General features: G+C 44.2%; 1 protein-coding gene across 2 annotated transcripts in view; it reads left to right on the top strand.

Moving 5' to 3' along the window:
• The first annotated feature begins 9592 nt into the window (after positions 1-9592).
• The window catches only part of CCBE1 (collagen and calcium binding EGF domains 1), a 100370-nt gene continuing 92450 nt past the window's right edge, over positions 9593-17512 (top strand). For both annotated transcript variants that reach the window (XM_075021799.1, XM_075021800.1), the window contains exons 1-2: positions 9593-9716; positions 9852-9932. In XM_075021799.1, the coding sequence (XP_074877900.1) occupies positions 9616-9716; positions 9852-9932 (182 nt within the window). In that variant the 5' untranslated portion in view covers positions 9593-9615. The remainder of the gene's footprint in view (positions 9717-9851; positions 9933-17512) is intronic.

The raw sequence follows: 17512 nt of genomic DNA, 5'->3' as shown, positions 1-17512 counted from the left end.
GAAGCATGGACCTGGAAAAGCTATTACTTGGTACACAGCAAAAAAGAGAAATACAGTTTGCTGGCTGCAAATGACCATTTGGATTTACAAGGACAAAGTAACTTAATTCTCCAGCATTTTTATACTTCCAGAGCTCTGCTGGAGATGCTGAACATTGTTAAGCACTTTAATAGAGGTGATTGACTTATTTTGTCTCTTGCAAGTACTTGGATCCCTGTTATCACAGTGTCCTGAAGTCTTAAAGACCTCACCCTGTATTGCCTTGAAGACACCTGGAAGGTGCACATCATTAATCACTAGGCACTGTCTGTCCCCTGTGGGGTCTGATAGAGGAGGGCATGAAGGGACTGAGGCCCAGATCCTAGAAGATCTTGGCATGTCTAATGCCTGCTGTCTTCCCTGGCAATGTACACCTTCTGTGGCTTTAGGTGTCTCTACCCCAGTGGCTCACCCATGGGCTGTGAGGAAGCAGATACCTGCACCCACATCTCTCTGTTCCTGGGGCCGTACAGAGACCAGCACCCCATGCATTCAATGCTGCTGGTAAGTCCCTTAGTGGAACTATTTGCTTTTATTTTATAGTGGTCACCCAAGCTGCAAACATCACCACTGGAAAGCTGCAGTCGTCAGTGAGGGCAGCACTGATAACATCAGGGCTGCTCAGCACGGCCTCTGCGTCTCAAAAGCCGTAGGGGGAAGAAGGATGTCTGTTTTCAGCTTGCATTTTCAGTTGTGTCCAGTGCAAATGTCTGCAAAGGGAGACACAGAAGGTATCTAAGCCATACACTGGGGTAGGTGCAAGCCCTTCACAGAGGCTGCTAAGCTGCTGCAGGCTCTTGCTGTGTCCCTTTTGCACACTGGGCAGTGGAGGTCAGACAGGAGACCATGAGTTTTCAGTTACCTGTGTTCTGAGCTAACATGGACATTCCGTTGCTATCATATCATTGTGATATTGCTGTCACAACTTTGAATCACAATGTAGATACATGGATGGAGAATGGGAACAGAACTGTGGGGTTTGTTTCCAGAAATGCCCTTCTCCTTCATTTAATCTAATGGTTGCTGTAAAGTTGTGCAATTGATACAGATGACAGGAGGAGCAGAAGCCAGCTGGCAAAAGGCAGTGTTGGTGCTTGGGTGAGTGTATAAGGAGTTCGAGTGATGAATTTTGAAAGAACTCCTTGCAAGATGCAAGGCACGCAGGAGATCAAGCCCTGACTGCTTGTGATATTAAAGGACCTGCAGAGGGGTAAATGTGAAAAAGAATGTGTCCCAGATTCACTGGTGTAAAGCACCCACAATTTCTTACTGAGGCCAGTCAGCCTTCTATTGATAGACAAGGATTAGGACACTTAGCCTGAAGTCAAACCAGATCTAAATTGCTTGTTTTGGAGAGAAAGGTCCTTCTCAAGGCAAAATTCTCTATTTATCCTAACAATTAACACTTCAGTAAATGGACATCTGAATGTAGATTTTCCCCTTTTCTGGCAGGAAAATTATCTTTCCCAACATGCTCCGTTTGCTTTCTGCCTGTGTGTGACAAACTTTGAAGTCTTCCGCATCCATCACTGATCACTGAAAGTCCGCACTTTACAAACTCAAAAGAACAGATTTTTTTAAAATTTATTTATTTTCTATCATTTATTTTCTTCCCTACGAGCATCTTACGCCACTGCCTTAAACTTCTTTGTCTTTGGCCATCCACTGTAGAGATGAGGCCAGAAGCAGTACTGTTGCTTTTGAAACAGCACTAAAAGCTTTAAGTAATTTCGTATACTTTTCACACAGCCATCAGCAGAATTACACAGCATTCACTGCTGATCATGGAGGGTGTGCCTGGAGATTCATTTTCCTGCAATGAATATGCCAGAGCCTATTTCTGAGTAATTTATCGTTGATTTGTCAGAGTGGCCGGTCCTCATAGAAAACAGTCTTTTATCTCTGACACAACCAGCATGGCTTTAATGGGAAGGGACTCTTTAACTGAGACAGTTTAAAAACACTTGCCTTTTGACCCCTTTCTTTGAGATGTGATTGAATGTGTGGAGTGTTTTTGCAAGGAGTGCAGAATAAATAAGCAGTGAGCGAGCTGTCACAAGCTGTGGAGTGAAGGTCGTATTCTTCTTTTTTTCACTTGTGTTTTGCCAGATTAACTTCAATGAAATGGGTGACTGGCCTGAATTGAGCCCATTTCTGTGATGTGTTACATGTGTTGCACCAAAGGGCAGAGTCAAACTCCAGTAAAAGCTGCCTCATTTAGAAGGAAATCAGAGGGGGAAAAAAAGGTATCAGTACTAATAAAGTGACAAAAACAGCATGCAGGAGATGAAAAGCATGAAACATACTCTTATTTCCATGGCAGGGAAGGGGAAACTGCACTGTCAGTGCAAAGCTGTTGCTTCCGCTGTCATGCCAGGTTCATTTTCAGTTTAAACAACCTGCCTCAGTCTGTGAGCAGAGGGATTTTATGTTTTGGGAAACTCCATTTGCCCACTTATAAATTACACACAAGTAAAGCATTCCTTTCTCAGTAGATTTAGAGGTAAGGGGTGGGGGCGGGGGCGGGTGGGGGGGGCTGTACATGCATGCGTGTGTGGCCTGGCTTTTCCAAGGAGTGCAGGTGCAGTTAGCACCCCAGGAGAGGCAAATTTCAAAGTCTGTGGCATACCCACACATCTCTCAAGCCTCCCTGCACCTGGCTTTGCCCATAACTATATGAACAAGGACTCTGCACTCTCCAAGAGGGCTCAAAAACTTTGGGATTTCCATCCAGTCATGTCTGTGTTAATGCATCTGCCACTAGAGAGTGCCCACAGCTTCACAGGAGCTCAAGCCAAAGAAAATACAGCGCGGGGGAGATGCCACAGCAGGGGCACGGGTACAGAGTCTCCAGGCTGCATTTGCTTTGGCACAGGCTCCAAGGATTGCCGTGAGCACAGCAGTGTGAGGGCTGCTTTGCTTCGCCGTGTGTCACTGACCTTCCTCAGCTTCCCGGCACAGCTTTCAATACGGGCAGTAATTTTAAAGCAATGCTAAGGCGAGCTATGGAAAAGCAGGTTTTTCACAGGTGTAACCAAAGCCACCTCAGCTGCCTTGGGCTGTGTGAAGCTGTAGCTGCAAACCAGCTGCACAGCAAGTGAGACAATTTTGCCTGCGCTGCAGGTGGGATCGCAGGCTGCAGGAAACTCCATGTGCAGTGACCAGACCATGGTAGATAGTTGAGCTTACTGTGACTTGCTGTGGGTGGGTCCATAATGGAGAAAATTTGGTTTAGCAGCTCTGGAAGAACAGAATTAATTTAGCACTGCAGTGTAGAGCACTCTGAAGAAATCCACATCAAGAACAAGTAGGAAACTAGTTATGTATTCTATAGTGCAAAATATCTATTTCTATACACAACAGGTATATTTTGCACTTTTAAGGATGTATATTTTATATTTTGATACTGTCATCAGGGTCAAATTTTGCCCCTCAAATAAATACCTTAGACTTTACATAAGCAAACCTGACCAAAGGTGGGAAAGAAGAGATTAGGTCATGTTGTAGACAGCGTGCTGAGGTTCAGAGATTACGACCCACATGCTTAGAGATATTTAGACTGTAAAAGTTCTGGGCCTACGTCATTTACCCAAGGTCATACAAGCAGCCTGAGGCAGAGGAAGTAATTGAAAACATTTTTTCCAGTTTAGCTCACTTGTATGCATGGGAATTACATATGTGTTTGAGCATGTTGAAAAGCACATTTTCGGATGGTTGCTTCATCTGTTCTCTTCCGATGTCTTCCACATATGTGGCTTGATGCCTTACTCACTGGAACATCTTTCCTAGCATTTGCAAACCATTGACTAAAACTGATACATCTTTGTTCTTCTGTGAGCAGTATTCCATATTCCAAAATAAAGGCTTGTTGATTAACCATATCTAATTAAAAACAAACAAACAACCCTTTAGTTGTAAATTTTCAGTTAACACAGATGTTTCACTAAGGTCTCCTCTTGCTCAAGCCTTTATGTCTAGTCTCTGTACTTCTCAGCATGCAGTTTTCAAAAACAACTCCCCCACCTTGCTGGGCATCTATCATGATCCCAAATGGCGGGGGGGTGGTGGATGGTGGGTGGAGTCTGGCCATTTATGAGCTGTTTCAGCGGCATGCACATGCAACAATCTTGAGTTTTGCACTTCCTTTGCTAGCAACTTGCATGTTACAACAGGGCTCCCACAGCTTTTTTAATGAAAGGACCACCTAATTTGTTTGGGAAAAAAAGGAATACTTCCCAGGACCATCCTCCTCTGTGCTGCCACCATGATGTGAGCTTGCAAACAAAAGAACAAGTGCCCAAATTTTAGTTCATTATGTATCATCAGACCTAGTTTCCCACCTGTTCTGTTTCTTGTACACACATGTGGGAACTGTGCAGGTATTTGTCTGTGTCTGTGGTTAAAAAGTGATTTCTTGGTCAGTTACCTTCCACAGTCTTCCTCACCACCCAGGGCTTCTAGAGCACACCACTGCTATGGGATGATAATCGCAGGAGCAGTTGCTACTTTAGGTGGAAAACCTCGTAAACCTCGGAAGCACAGGGACTTCTTCTAACTGTTACAAAGACTGGGTAGAAGGGATCTGTTGATCTTGCTGTTTGTGCACTTAGAGTGATGGCCCAAGCCTTGTCAAAGGAGCCCGGAATGACAAGAAGCACATAAGCACCTCACAGGCCGATGCTGTTTGATAGCTGGGATGCCATGGAAGATTTTGCATTCTTCAGCTCTAATCTCTTATAACAAAATGGAATTCAAACCTAACCCTCGAGAAAATAAGTCAGCTCTGGTTAGTGTCATGCCATGTCCCATGTATCCATCAGGATTTGTTTTTGGTGGATTAGAGCTATCATTTACCTATTTTCTGCTGGTCAGCAGTGCTATTGTTTTAGCTGATTTTTTAAAAAGGTGTTTATTTTTGCTGCTAATCTAAGATGAGCCCTGTAATTATCTGTGAAATGGAGGAAGCAGTCTGGGACAATTCCTTTCTGTAGCCATGATGCTTTCTGGAGGCAATGCCTGACGGTCACTATTGCATGTTTTCCAAGGTGCCTTTTTCCATGACTATTTTAAAAACAGTTGCATCACATTTTAACTACCTTGGTCCTTCATTAACATGTGCTGCTAAAAATGCCTCTGACAGAAAGCAGAGACTTTTGTCTCCTAGATGGATTAAGTGCCATGACAGTGTTTGTGATTAGAAGTATCTTCTCTCTGCCTCAGTGTTTTTATTTAATGAATGTTCTGTGGTGTATTTCACATGTTGGGCTCCAGAGGTAAGATGACACTTTGTACCTACTAGGCAAAATAAATAAAATATTTTAACTTTCACAGTTTCTCATCTTTTCAAGATATGATACAGGATGTCTGGAACAAAGAGATAAGAAGCGTAAGTGCCTTCCCCCAGCTTTTTAGCCTTTCTCCTTGTCCTCTGTTCTTTGCCACCCAAACATAGCTGGGTGCTGCTGTGACCATACCACTGTCTTCTCAGCATCCCTTACTACCTTTTTCCTGCTCTGACAGATGCTATGCTGGCTGCTCCACCATACTCTTTCAGGATGTAATACCTGTTTAGACCTGGGCAGATATCAGCCCCTGCTGCAAGGTTCCCTGACACTTCTTCAGCTCCTTTCTCTTCCCTGGTTTTCCTTTGCTTCTTCCTCTTTCTCTTTTTCTTTCATTTCTCTCTCTTCCATACTGTCCCATACCTGCTCCCTGTGGACTCGTGGGTCATCTCTGACAGCTTTGGCTTTCACTCTTTGCCTTTGCTCTGCCTATTTGTTTCTTGCTTCACACAGCCTTTTACAGACCAGGCAACTCTGTTAATCACAGAGAGGTTAAGAAGAAATTCCACCTCTGGGGAGCTAAATATAGTTATTCGGGACGTACATGTTTTTCTCTGTACTCTCTGGTTCAGGCTTTTTTCTGAGATGGGACACTGCTCTAGATGCCTTCTGCAGCTGAAATTGCACAGGAAATCCCCATATTGCCCAAGCCTGGGTGAATGTTTAGCTGAGCTTGGGTTGTGCAATATTCCTTGGAAGTACAAGTCTGGATCTAGACATGTTCAGCCTGGGCATTCACCTGGAAGGGAACCTAGTTCACAAATGACCAACACAAGACATTTCAAATCTGTAAAGCATCCTAGGCCCAAGATGTTCCTTAAAACCTCTGTTTTCTGTTTGTTTACACCTTCAGTCCTGCTCTGATCTCCCTGAACATGTCAATGCCGACAGCTGGAGATCTGGCAGAGTTGCCACCAAGGCACTTGATGCAAACACAATGCTGTAGTGGGATTAAGACTATTTACAATAACTGGTTACTTGCTTTTTAATTGAAGCAGTTAGAAAATACAGTGATGAAAATGTCAGTTGTAAACGGATTAAGAAAAATCACAGTGCATACCTCTGAGGACTCCAGTGAAACATCTAAAAACACCAAACAAAACAAAAAAAACCCCTGACTCCCCCCCCGCCCCCAACATTATGGTCATTGTACTTTTAAAGGTGTGGATAGGAAGTATGGAAGAATTATCTTCTATGTTCAGGATCACCATTAAACTTTCAAACCTCTCTGTGCATTTGTACTGAGCCTAATAAAACAGCTCTGATGGAGGTCTGTGAGTAATAGGATAATATAATAACTGCTCAAGATCTTGTGAGCTCTTCATGGACACAGATTACCTCAATGTATTTCTAAAGAGTCATGGGTGCCCTGTACACCCTTCTCCTGTTCTGCAGTGTACAGAGGTTGTGCCTTTCCACTATGGAAGTGCACTTCTGAAAGAGCCTCCTTTGGAGGCAGTGATCAAAGCTTGCTTTTGAGATATTCCAGTTACCAGCAAAATCCAGGAAAGAAACTTGAATTTGTATTATTAATTTAACATCATCATTATGAATGAACTGCAGGAAACAATGCATCTTCCTACATAAACAGTATAAATAAAACTTCTGATAAGCACTTTACTACATTGAATTCCTTATTCTTTTCTTTGAGAGCGTTCCAAAATTCAGTGTGCAGCTTAATCAACTTCATAAGTGCTTGAGTTGAGCAAGTCAAAACTAACATGACCCCGCACAAGGAAAAGCATCCCTCGCACGAGAAATCATTCTGCTTATTTACTATATATGCAAACAGACCCAGATTGTTCCTTCCCTGAGGCAACAGGAACATTTCAGTGTTTCCTTAACCACTGCCACCCTTCAACACTTTCCAGGAAGCAAGGCTTGTTCTCAGGATGGCCCTGGCTGAATGGTCATTAAAGCTGAGATGAACCTGATGAAGCAAAATGACGAAACCCTCAACTTCAATGTACTCAGCTGTAATAGCGTTACCAGCTGCAAAGTATGGTGCTGTTTAACCTCTCTTTTCTATCAACTATTGATCACACATAAATTCTTTTGTGTATGTAAGTTTGGGCCCTGCTTTGGCAAAGAGTTGAGTACAGGATTAGCTTCACCTGCAGGTTACCTTGTTTAAATTAACAAAACTGTATGCATGAATTAAATAAATACATATATAAGCTGATATAATATTTTTAATTAAAAAGATAGTACAGTGTGTTCATACAGTGCTATGTGGGTGGCAGGCATCAAAGAAAAGGCAGAGCGCCGAGTTAAGCAGTTCAGGTAGTGAATCAGATCTGCATTGGATGGCAAATGTTCTGGAAAAAAAGAAAAACCTTCTTGGGAGCATACTTATGCAAGACCTATATAGGGTTCCTTTTAGAATCAGAGCCCTTCCAAAGTCATGGCACTTGGGTATGGGCTGAAAATCATCCAAAGGATTTCAGCTCTGTGCTCAGGTATGATTCAATTTCTTAAAAAAACTGAGCTTTTTGGAGGGACTGTGACCACTTCTGGAATGTGGTAAATTAAATCCTTTGTTATCTATAGACATCACAGGGGTTACAGCAGTGCAAACCTCTCTTCATTTCACAACTTGTCACTAGATACTTTCTACTTGGAGCAGGAGAGTAAAGAACATGATGTGGAGACAGGTGTCTCCTGAGCGCTTGGGTCCAAGCACCCAGGTCCTGCTTTTGTTCCTGTTATCGCCAAATCAGGAGCGGCTGTCTGAGAGAGACAAGGGCTTAGCCCTGCAAGAAACACCCACAGTCTTGTCTGGCTTCAAGACAATAAGTCCTGTCTTTGCTTACTTGTTAGTTGTTTAAAGGAAAAGAAGTAATTACAATGGAATAAACATCTAAAACATCCTCTCAACAGCAAAAGCAAAAACAAGTGGGGGGGGGGGAAATCTGCCATGCAGAATTGCTTTGCTTAACTGAGCACAGGAATAGAGAGAATATGCAGTGACACCTAGAGCAGAGAAATACCTTAAAGTTGGCAGTTCACAGAGAGGCAGCAGACTGTGGTGACAGCAGATGCTGCGCAAGTCAGGGAAAATTTCTGACAAGTCCCAGAGTTTCCAAAGTAAGAGTCCACCTATCATAGCCTTCTTCTGGGTTCCGGACAACATACTGAAGGGATTAACAGTTTAATCGTAGCTTATTCATAGATAGGGATCTCCATTATTTATTTATTTAACTTGCTATTAGGGTCTTCATGTTACAGACGAGGGAAACTGAGGCACACAATGGTGAAGTGACTTGTTCAAGTGTTGCCTGTGGCAGAGCAAAAAATAGGAAGTTGCTTGAGTCTTCTTACACCCCTTTACTACTTCTGTGCTGGTTTAATAGAGGAGTTACAGTTTGTTACTTCCATGTCCCTGACTTTTCTGGGTGTAATAATACACAAGTACGATTGGTTGCTTGCATTTCCCTGATCTTTCTGTTTGTAAAAAGAGGTTATTTATATTACAGGTGAAAGTGCTAGTAAGGCTGATTTGCACACCCTCATCTCCCTGGAGCCTTTCCTACTGGTAGGAAGTTAGGTGGTGATCCAAGCCAACGCATGGGCCAAACACTTTGCCAAGGCAGCGCCGTTTTGCAGGTTTACTCCCCTGGTCCCAGGCAGTTTGACCGTGAAAACAGGATATGGTACAGCGGGCCAGAGCTGATGCACTGCTTTATCAGAGTCTGTTGTCGTTAATGTCCTTTTTATGAATGGCGGGGAAGTGGCAGCCCTACAGAAGGATAAACAGCCGTCGCAGCTGAGATGCTTTGAACTGCTCTGTTCCTTTGGGAAAGAGATTTGAGATAACGCCGAATCTGGAAAGCATCAGTGATGGTGCGCCGGGAGCCGCTGGTCGCCCCCGCGGTTTCGGACCTCTCCATCCCTTTCTGCCCCGCTAACCCTGGGGCGGCCCCCCCCCCCCCTTTCCCCCTGCTTCCCTGCGGCCGGCAGGGGACCGGGGTCCGTTGGTCGGGGGCGGCCGTCGATGCCCCCTCACCCCCCCCCCCGCACATCTGCCGCGACCCCGCCACATCTGGCCGCCCCGCCCCGCCGCGGGGCCGCATCTGCCGGTACATCTGGGCGGGCGCGGCCCCTCCCCGCGGGCACATCTGGCGGCGGCGGGGGGCGGCCCTCCGCCGGGGCGGGAGGAGCGGCGGGTCGGCGCAGCCCCGCCGCCGGCCGGGGCGGGCAGAGCCGGCGCGGCGCGCAGGGGAGAGGCGGCCCGATGGGGCGGGCGGCCGGCAGCCTGGCCCCGCTCCGGCTGCTGCTGCTGCTGGCGCTGGGGCACGCCTGGACCTACCGGGAGGAGCCGCAGGACGGCGACAGGTGGGTGTCCCCCGGCCGCGGACCCCCGTGCTCCCGCTTCTGTGCCTTTGCCTTCCCGCGCCCCCCCCCTTCCGCCACCTCCTTTTTCGGTTTTTCACCTTCTTTCTTAATAACCCGCCTCCCCCCGCCTTGCAGGGAGGTTTGCTCCGAGAACAAAATCGCCACCACCCGCTACCCCTGCCTGAAGCCCACGGGCGAGCTCACCACCTGCTTCAGGTGAGCGTCGCGGCGGGGGAGGAGGGAGGGGGGGAGTCGCGGAGGGTGGGCGTGTGGGTGCGCGGAGCCGCGGGGCACACGCGTGGCCGCGGCTCGGGGCTCGCTTTCCCAAGGGGAAAGTGTTGCGCCCCCCGCCCCCCAACCCCCCGCCGCCAACCCCGGGGGCGGGAGGGGGAGTGCGGGGGGGCACACGCGTGTTGGTGTCAGGCGCGGGGATGGCAGCAGCGGCATCTGTTTGCCTCCCCCCTGCTCTGTGCTAACCCTCCCCGACATTTCTACCGCCCCACGCACTGGGGAAGCAGATAACTTGGTCGCATCCCTCTGGCGTTCGGCATCTCCCTTGGCGAGTCCGGCTGTTGCCCCAGCGAAAGGCTTTAGTAACTCGCTGCAAATGTCACCTCGAAGGGCATCGCCGGAGAGGGTGCCTGTGGTTTTGGTAGCCGTGTCCTGGCCGTCAGTCATCGATACAGCGAGAGAGGCTTCCTCTGACCTGGATGCCTAGGAGTGCGTTGGAGCTGTAGCTGCATCGGTTGCAGGATAATCGGTGGGATCAACTGGATTCGTGCAACCTGAAAGCCATTTGCATTTAGGTAGATGAATCATACCCTCAGAATGAGTAACTTCTTCAGCGACCAGCTCTGGGGGAGACTTCGGCAGAGGCCTCTCAGGTTAAGTAAGATGAATCCAACCCTGAGTTTTCATTTTTCAGCTGTGTAGTTGAGAAACATCATCTGTTTTTCAGAAGAATTTTAAAGCTGGTTTAATGATGACAAATGTCCAGAACAGTTGACATTAGATGTGCTTTTGGAGAAATATACACAAAGTATGAGCACACACATATCTCTTCACTGATGTCCTCGGATTAGTCCCATCCCCACAGATGAGTTGTTTCATCTATGAGAACTGCTTCTTGTGAGAGGTTACTTTGTGGAGGCAACTGTGCTCTGCCTGTGTGTGTGTATGCCTGCGTGTGGCACGGAGCCCTTTATATATACCAAAAATATGATAAGGCACATTAATGCTTCTGAAAAGTGTTAAAGAGATCATCCATTGCTTCTCAGAGTGTTTTCTGTTTGGCATAAATACCAGAGAGCTGCAGACACATGGTGCAGTGGTGTTGTCCCTTGCTCACACGCTCGGGGCTGGTTCATGCCCCCTGGCAGCCATAGCCACCTGAGAAGGTGTCACATCAGTGCCCAGTTCTCAGCAGCGTTTAGCATCCTTACAGCCCCTGGGAAGCGCTCTGCAGGGCTTGGAGACCACTCTTCCCTGCTTCCCTTACCTGCTCTCTCCTCTCCCTGTGAAGGTGAGGCAGAGCCCACTTATAAGCAGCTCTGTAGCAGCACAGAGCACTTTTTGGAGAGAGAAAATGTGTAGGTTTTGCAGGGAAGGAGAGTACTTGGTCAAACCTGCAGTGTCTCTCTGGTGTGGGAGCAGAGCACTGGAGTGAGCAAGGTTGTGCTGAGTGGGGAGTTACTGAAGGAAGAAGCCAGAGTAGGAGGTGCATAAAGCAGCGCATACATGACAGTCCTGCTAGTTACTGCATGTCCCCGAATCTGTCTGAGCAAAGTGGGTCTGCTTTGTGTGTAATGGATGAGGACTTCACAGGCTCCACCAGCTGCTCAGGGCCACCGTACAAAGAAAGCAGGACTCTGTCCAGCTGCCAAGTCCCACTTTCTTTCATCCTTGCTGAGGTATTTCTGACCTTTGGGCTCTGGTTGTGCTGAGCCATCCTTCCCTCGCCGGCTCTCCCCCTGCACAATCCCAAGCAGTATTCACCATCCCAAACCAGCACAGGCTGTGAATGAGCATTTCCAAATAGCTGCATTGCACTCTCGATTGTTTTGGTGCACGTTTTCAAATCTTTTCTGGATATAGGACCGCTAGACCTGCCTTGCTTTAAAAAAAGAAAAAAACAACTGCTGTGTAATCACGTGTTTTCAAGGTCTAACCTTTAGGGTTGGATGAGGAGGGCTGCATCCCCCACCGTGCGAGCTCTCTCTCTTTCGCGATGTCGTATGCATAAGAGCAGGGCAGCATCTCCGAAGCAGAGGCATGTGGCTCATCAGAGCAGAGCAGAGCAGAACAGACATACCTGTGCTGCGGTGCGCTGCTGGTCCTGCCCCTCGGAGGTGTGCCACGCTCTGACGTGGACCAGCAGCATCACCCACCTGTGATGGTGAGCCATAGGGGAAGAGCAGCATCCCCGTTGCTCCTGGTAGCGAGGTGTGCTTCCAGCAGGCACGTGTGATTAACCTTGGCAGAACATGTTTTAATTTAAGATTCATTAATATTTTGGGGTTGAGGCTGTTAACAAGATGACAGGAAACTTGCAAGTGTTGACTAATCCTGTGGTGCCTCAAGGTGGGTTTTATTTCATAGGACATTCAGGTATTATTTTCTTCCTTTCTGTCCTGTTAAACTGTTCTTATCTCAACCCACGAATTTTACTTTTTTTCCTTCCAGTTCTCTCCCCCCATCCCACTGGGGGGTGGGGGAAGAGAGTGAACGGCTGCGTGGTTCTTTGTTGCTGGCTGGGGTTAAACCACGACATTTAGGATTTGGTTTTCACATCTGGAATGACAGTGAACATTTAAAAAATTTCAGCTGGATAGAAACTGAGCTGTGTCTTTAAGGAACTTTCCCTCCAGGTTTCTGAGGAACTTGATTTTAGTGTTGTCATATTTATTCTTAAAAATAAATAAAAATTTATTCTTAAAAAATTTAATTTTTTATCTTCCTAGACAGTTTTTTCACAGTATTTCATAATGAGAATAGTTATGAATAATATAGTAATTTATATACATTGTTAGAGGTAGTTTAAAATGATAGTTGATGTCAGCTGCTATTTACTATTAGCACACACACCTAATTTCTTTACTAGGTCAAAGTACCTTTTGTCTAGAAATTAAACAAATGGACACAAAATTTATCTCATGTCATAACATGTTAGGCATAAGGCAACATGCACCACTACTAATGATCTGCTGTGGAATTAGTTAAATAACAGAAGAAATACATTTGAAGTCAGATGTCAAAATTCCTGAGCAAAATTAGTTTTTCAGAGTGTAAATTCTTGACTGAAAACAATTTCATCCTTTTATTCCTCCTGCTGGAATTTTTCATGAAAATCAGCATGTTTGCAGAGCACTTCAGTAAAAATAGCATCTTTTCATCACAAAAAATATTTCTTGAATTTTTTTTTAACAAGATTTACTCATGAATAAAGATGAGCCAAATAGAGGGCCAAGCCAAAAGTGGGGCCAAGCACTGAGAATATATTGGCATTTTTCCCTGTGGTCATAGCAACCTTGTACATAATTAGATGTATTTTTCCTTTTTGCATGTGTGCAGTCTGGCCCTTGGCTTAGTTTGATCTGTATTTTTTTAGATGTTCTCCGTATTTATTTTCATAAGAGTACAGAGGAACAGATGCAAAAAGCAGTGGGAGCTTGTACAGTATCTTTTCAGTGCAAATCTCATTTAAACTCTTGTATGTAACTGCACAAAGTAGCTGGTACTAGTGGCCCCATCATGTAGGTACAGAGAGTAAGTTCTGCAGATATTTTGATAATGTCCTAGTCCAGTAAGATTTTGGATTCCTTCTGTACGCAAAATTCATCAAATCTGATGAAATTTGGACAGCATGAGAATATGAAGCGCCAATCATGTTACTGTCTTCTCCAGCTATTTGAATGTGATGTTAACCTGTTTCACTCTCAGACAGACTTTTAGACAATTTGTTAGCATGTTTAATTACATGAATGTTGCTCCAGTTTTTTTCAGTGCTTCCATGTGTTATCACTTGCACGTGACAATTCAGTTTGTACATCTTAGCAGCAGTCCTTTTCATTACAGTCCTTCATTCATTTTAATTTTAAACAGTGCTACTGTACATTGATTCTGTGTTCCAGAAGGAAAAGCAGCATCTGGAGTAGGCATCCCCTTGCTTTATCCTGATCATGTAGCTGTGTTCCCGTAAGGGCATGATAGTTCCACTTCCAAGTTCAGGAGGCTCAACATCTAATCTGGTACAATTTATTAATTGGAGTTGCATCCTTTTTAAAAGCCAGCAAAACTTGATGACCTAATCAGCTGTTGTATATTAGGAGAGCTAAATATTATATTCAGTTAGAATTCAAAGAGCGTAGTGAAAATGATTCAGAAAGACAATATACACACTTAACAGAAACACTTGCTAGTGGAAAGCTGTTTGCCCGTCACCAGTTGTAGGAAGATTCAAGCATGAAACAGATGGGAAAATGAGACTATTTGTATACCCTGACTGTGAAAATCTCTTTGTCTACTAGACACTTAAATATTGTAAATTGACTTGAAAGAAATAGTTTTGCTCCTTTCCAGAAGTTTTTTATAAAAATAAAGGGCTAAATTAAGGAAACCAGCATGCATGAATCAGGCAGATGAAAATTTGAACCTGCATCTGTGTAGCCTGGAGGAACACTTTAGCCATTGCCTTCATGGGCAAAGGGAAGGGTTTTTTTCTTTTATTCAGCTGAAACTATTAGTCATTCCCTCTCAACTTGCAAATAAAATTGACTCAAATAGTTGACAAAACTGATTTTTTTAAACAAATAGACTATTGACCTGGTGAGAGAAATTATCCATCTTTCTCTGAGGTCATGGTGATCATCTCTATTTCCTGCATTTTTTTCTGAAAATGAAGTGTGCAAGTTCCTCAAGAAACATATTAATAATTCTCTGTGTGTAGTTTTGGAGGTTGCTCCTGCTCCTTCCTTCTGTGGGACCAGCAAAGAGTAGGAGGTTTAGAATAAGAGTGCTTGGCAGAACAGTCCTAGCTAATGATGGTGAAATTTTTGTAAAGATGAGGCAAATTTTACATGTTATATCTGCAAATAAGCCCCATGTTATGGGGCTTAAATCTTGGCCTAGAACTTAATCAGTAACTTTTTTTTGTAGCATTTCGCAAGCAAAAGGTCTTTTAAATAGAATGAACACATTTCGATGTAGGTCATCAGCTTCTTCATCTGATAATTAGCAGCTACAAGTATTTTACAGAGGCCCTCCCTACATTTCAGGTTTTAACTTTTGCTGTGAAAGATTGCTCTACGCTTCATAACAAAAAGACAGTTCAAATGTATTGCAGAAGAGAATGCATGGTTACTTACACCCTACTTAATTCTGATGCTAACCAGAGATCGCATGCCTCAAAAAGCATTTCTTTTTACTCTCTTGAATGCTGATATTGCTGGTGGAGCCTACTATTTTTATAGACTGTATCATTTTGCACATTCTTAAAAGATAAAAGTAATTGCAAGTAAGTTGGATTGTAGCTGTTTCACAAAGAGCAGCACTTTCACTAATATGCCCTTGGGGACCATATGCAATTCCTCGTTCCCAGATACTCGACAAGCGTGTTGCAGAGCTTTCCAACAGTCAAAAAAATGCTGTACACAATTTTGAAGCTTTCAGCTGGAGTAAGCAAGGATGACGTTTTGTCATCTTATCTTCTGACTTTTCAGAGATTTCTTTTTTATTGTTGCTGTTTTGTTTCCTCTCTGAAGGTTTGCTAACCATTTTAGTTTTAATAGAACGGAAAGAGCCCCAATTGATATATTATAATATAACAGTAAACCGAAGAAATTTATCTGATTAGAGCAACGTACTGCTTAATCCTCAGTTATCTTGCAGGGAAATGCACTCCATGGTGGAATTTTGCTGAAAATTTAAGAGAGGATATGACTTTGAATTTTGTTTTGGTTTTAGAAAACTAGACACACACCACAGCTGTAATTCCACATCTGCCAAAAGAGTTTCTTTATGTTTCAAAAAAACTAACAGTATTTCTTTTGTACATAGTTCGGTGGTGAACTGCTGTGAGCTGCTAACTGTGCATCACTCAGGGTAGCATCAGCAACTGAAACATCCCCATGTAGACCGTGAGCGCTGCTGAAAACAGCTGCAGCAATGCTACTTGGTGATCAGATGCAAAATGAGGAGTGTCAGAACTTAATAATTTATTCATTCTATGAAGAAGCCTGTGAATATGCATATAGTATTGGACCTTTTGAACTCCCTATCAAACTATCGTCACGAAAATGATGTGTTCAGCAGCTTTGTGATGTGGCACATCTGTGGAAGGAGTGCTGCTCTCCGAGTCTCACTAGTATTAATTCTACTAATTTGTGCACTAGCACGGTGTTTATGAAGAGATGCAACAAACGTAAGTGTTCCCCTAGTTAAAAAGTTTTTGTTGTCTGTTTTATATATACATTGTAAAAAAATCTTCCTGGAAATTGTCATCACAGGTAGACTTTCCTACATATGAATAAATTAAACTTTTGCTTCAGTACACTACTTTTTTACAAAACAGTGTATGCTACAATGATGCTAAAACGTTTTTCCCAGCTTTCCTAGATTTTTTTTCTCCTTATTGCTTTGAAAGTAGCACTTTGAAGTGTCATGGTTATGATTGCAGTCAGTCCTTAGTTTGATTCGATTTCCTTTGCTGTGATTGCCAAGGGAACAGATTGCTCACAGTTACTGAGACACATTGTGAATATCTGCTGGTTAAGAGTAACACCAGTGCCACACACGTGCACACATATCTGTAGGTTCCATTCTGCTTTTGGGTGGCCATGACTTTATGGGTCACTTTGCTGTCTCAGGTACTAAGGATCTTAATTCTTACTGAATTTTGGTGAGGTTAGGGATGCTTGGGATCTCAGCAGATGTGGATGCTATTGGCTGGAGCAAAGTCTCCTGCAGCAAAACACAGTGCTGCTGTGGGTTTACTGTGCAGTGTCTCCTTTGTACAGCCAGTTCACTCCAAAATGAACCAATATAATTAATGATCTTTCAGACCATTGCATAATTACTGTGAGTGGTGCGCTGAGGTAGGACATGCTACAGTTAAAGGATGAGGTCTGGCAAATGGTTGTTCATGTAGTCCAGAAGTTTTTGATGTTCACATCAAAGCAGCTTGGAGAATTTTAAAACTGGCAAGCCAAGAGCTTTATGATAAGTGCTCTCCTTGGTGGTTTGATCAATAATGAAATCCAGGTGCATTGCATTATGGTTTTCATCTACAGAATATAGGGTTAAATGTGAACTGACTTTGCCGGGCGTGTCGTCTAGCTTAGAGACTCCAGACAAACAAAACAGTAGCCCCAGGGCCTCCTGTGGCTGATACGAAATATGTAATAAAAATATGCCGCCAAAGGGAATATGACTTTTGTAATTATCCTAAGTATTGTATATGCTCCCTAAGGTCAGGCTGCTTTGTCCTTAAAAAAGTGATTGCAGTCTCTCTTGCTAACAGCAGGATGTTATAAATACTTGTATTACTGCTCCCATTGTGATAGAGACCAGTTGAGCTGGGTTGTTCTGTACTGATTGCAGTCAAAATAGGCAAGACAGAAAAGGCAGGAATGGAAGGATAAAGACAGGGAGCAACAAGAAAGAGAAAGGAAAAAAACCCCAGGGGCATGGAGCAGGCAGAAAAAAAAAAAGAATATAGACATAAAAAGAGAAAAATTCCATCTTGCTGGTGGTTGTGTGACAGATACGTGTGTGATAGAAGGGAGGTCATCACAAGAATT

This window comes from Buteo buteo, chromosome Z, assembly GCF_964188355.1.
Source record: "Buteo buteo chromosome Z, bButBut1.hap1.1, whole genome shotgun sequence".
Classification (NCBI taxonomy): Eukaryota; Metazoa; Chordata; class Aves; order Accipitriformes; family Accipitridae; genus Buteo; species Buteo buteo.
The sequence above is the reverse complement of the archived record's forward strand: the minus strand, read 5'-3'. Positions and strand labels throughout refer to the sequence as shown.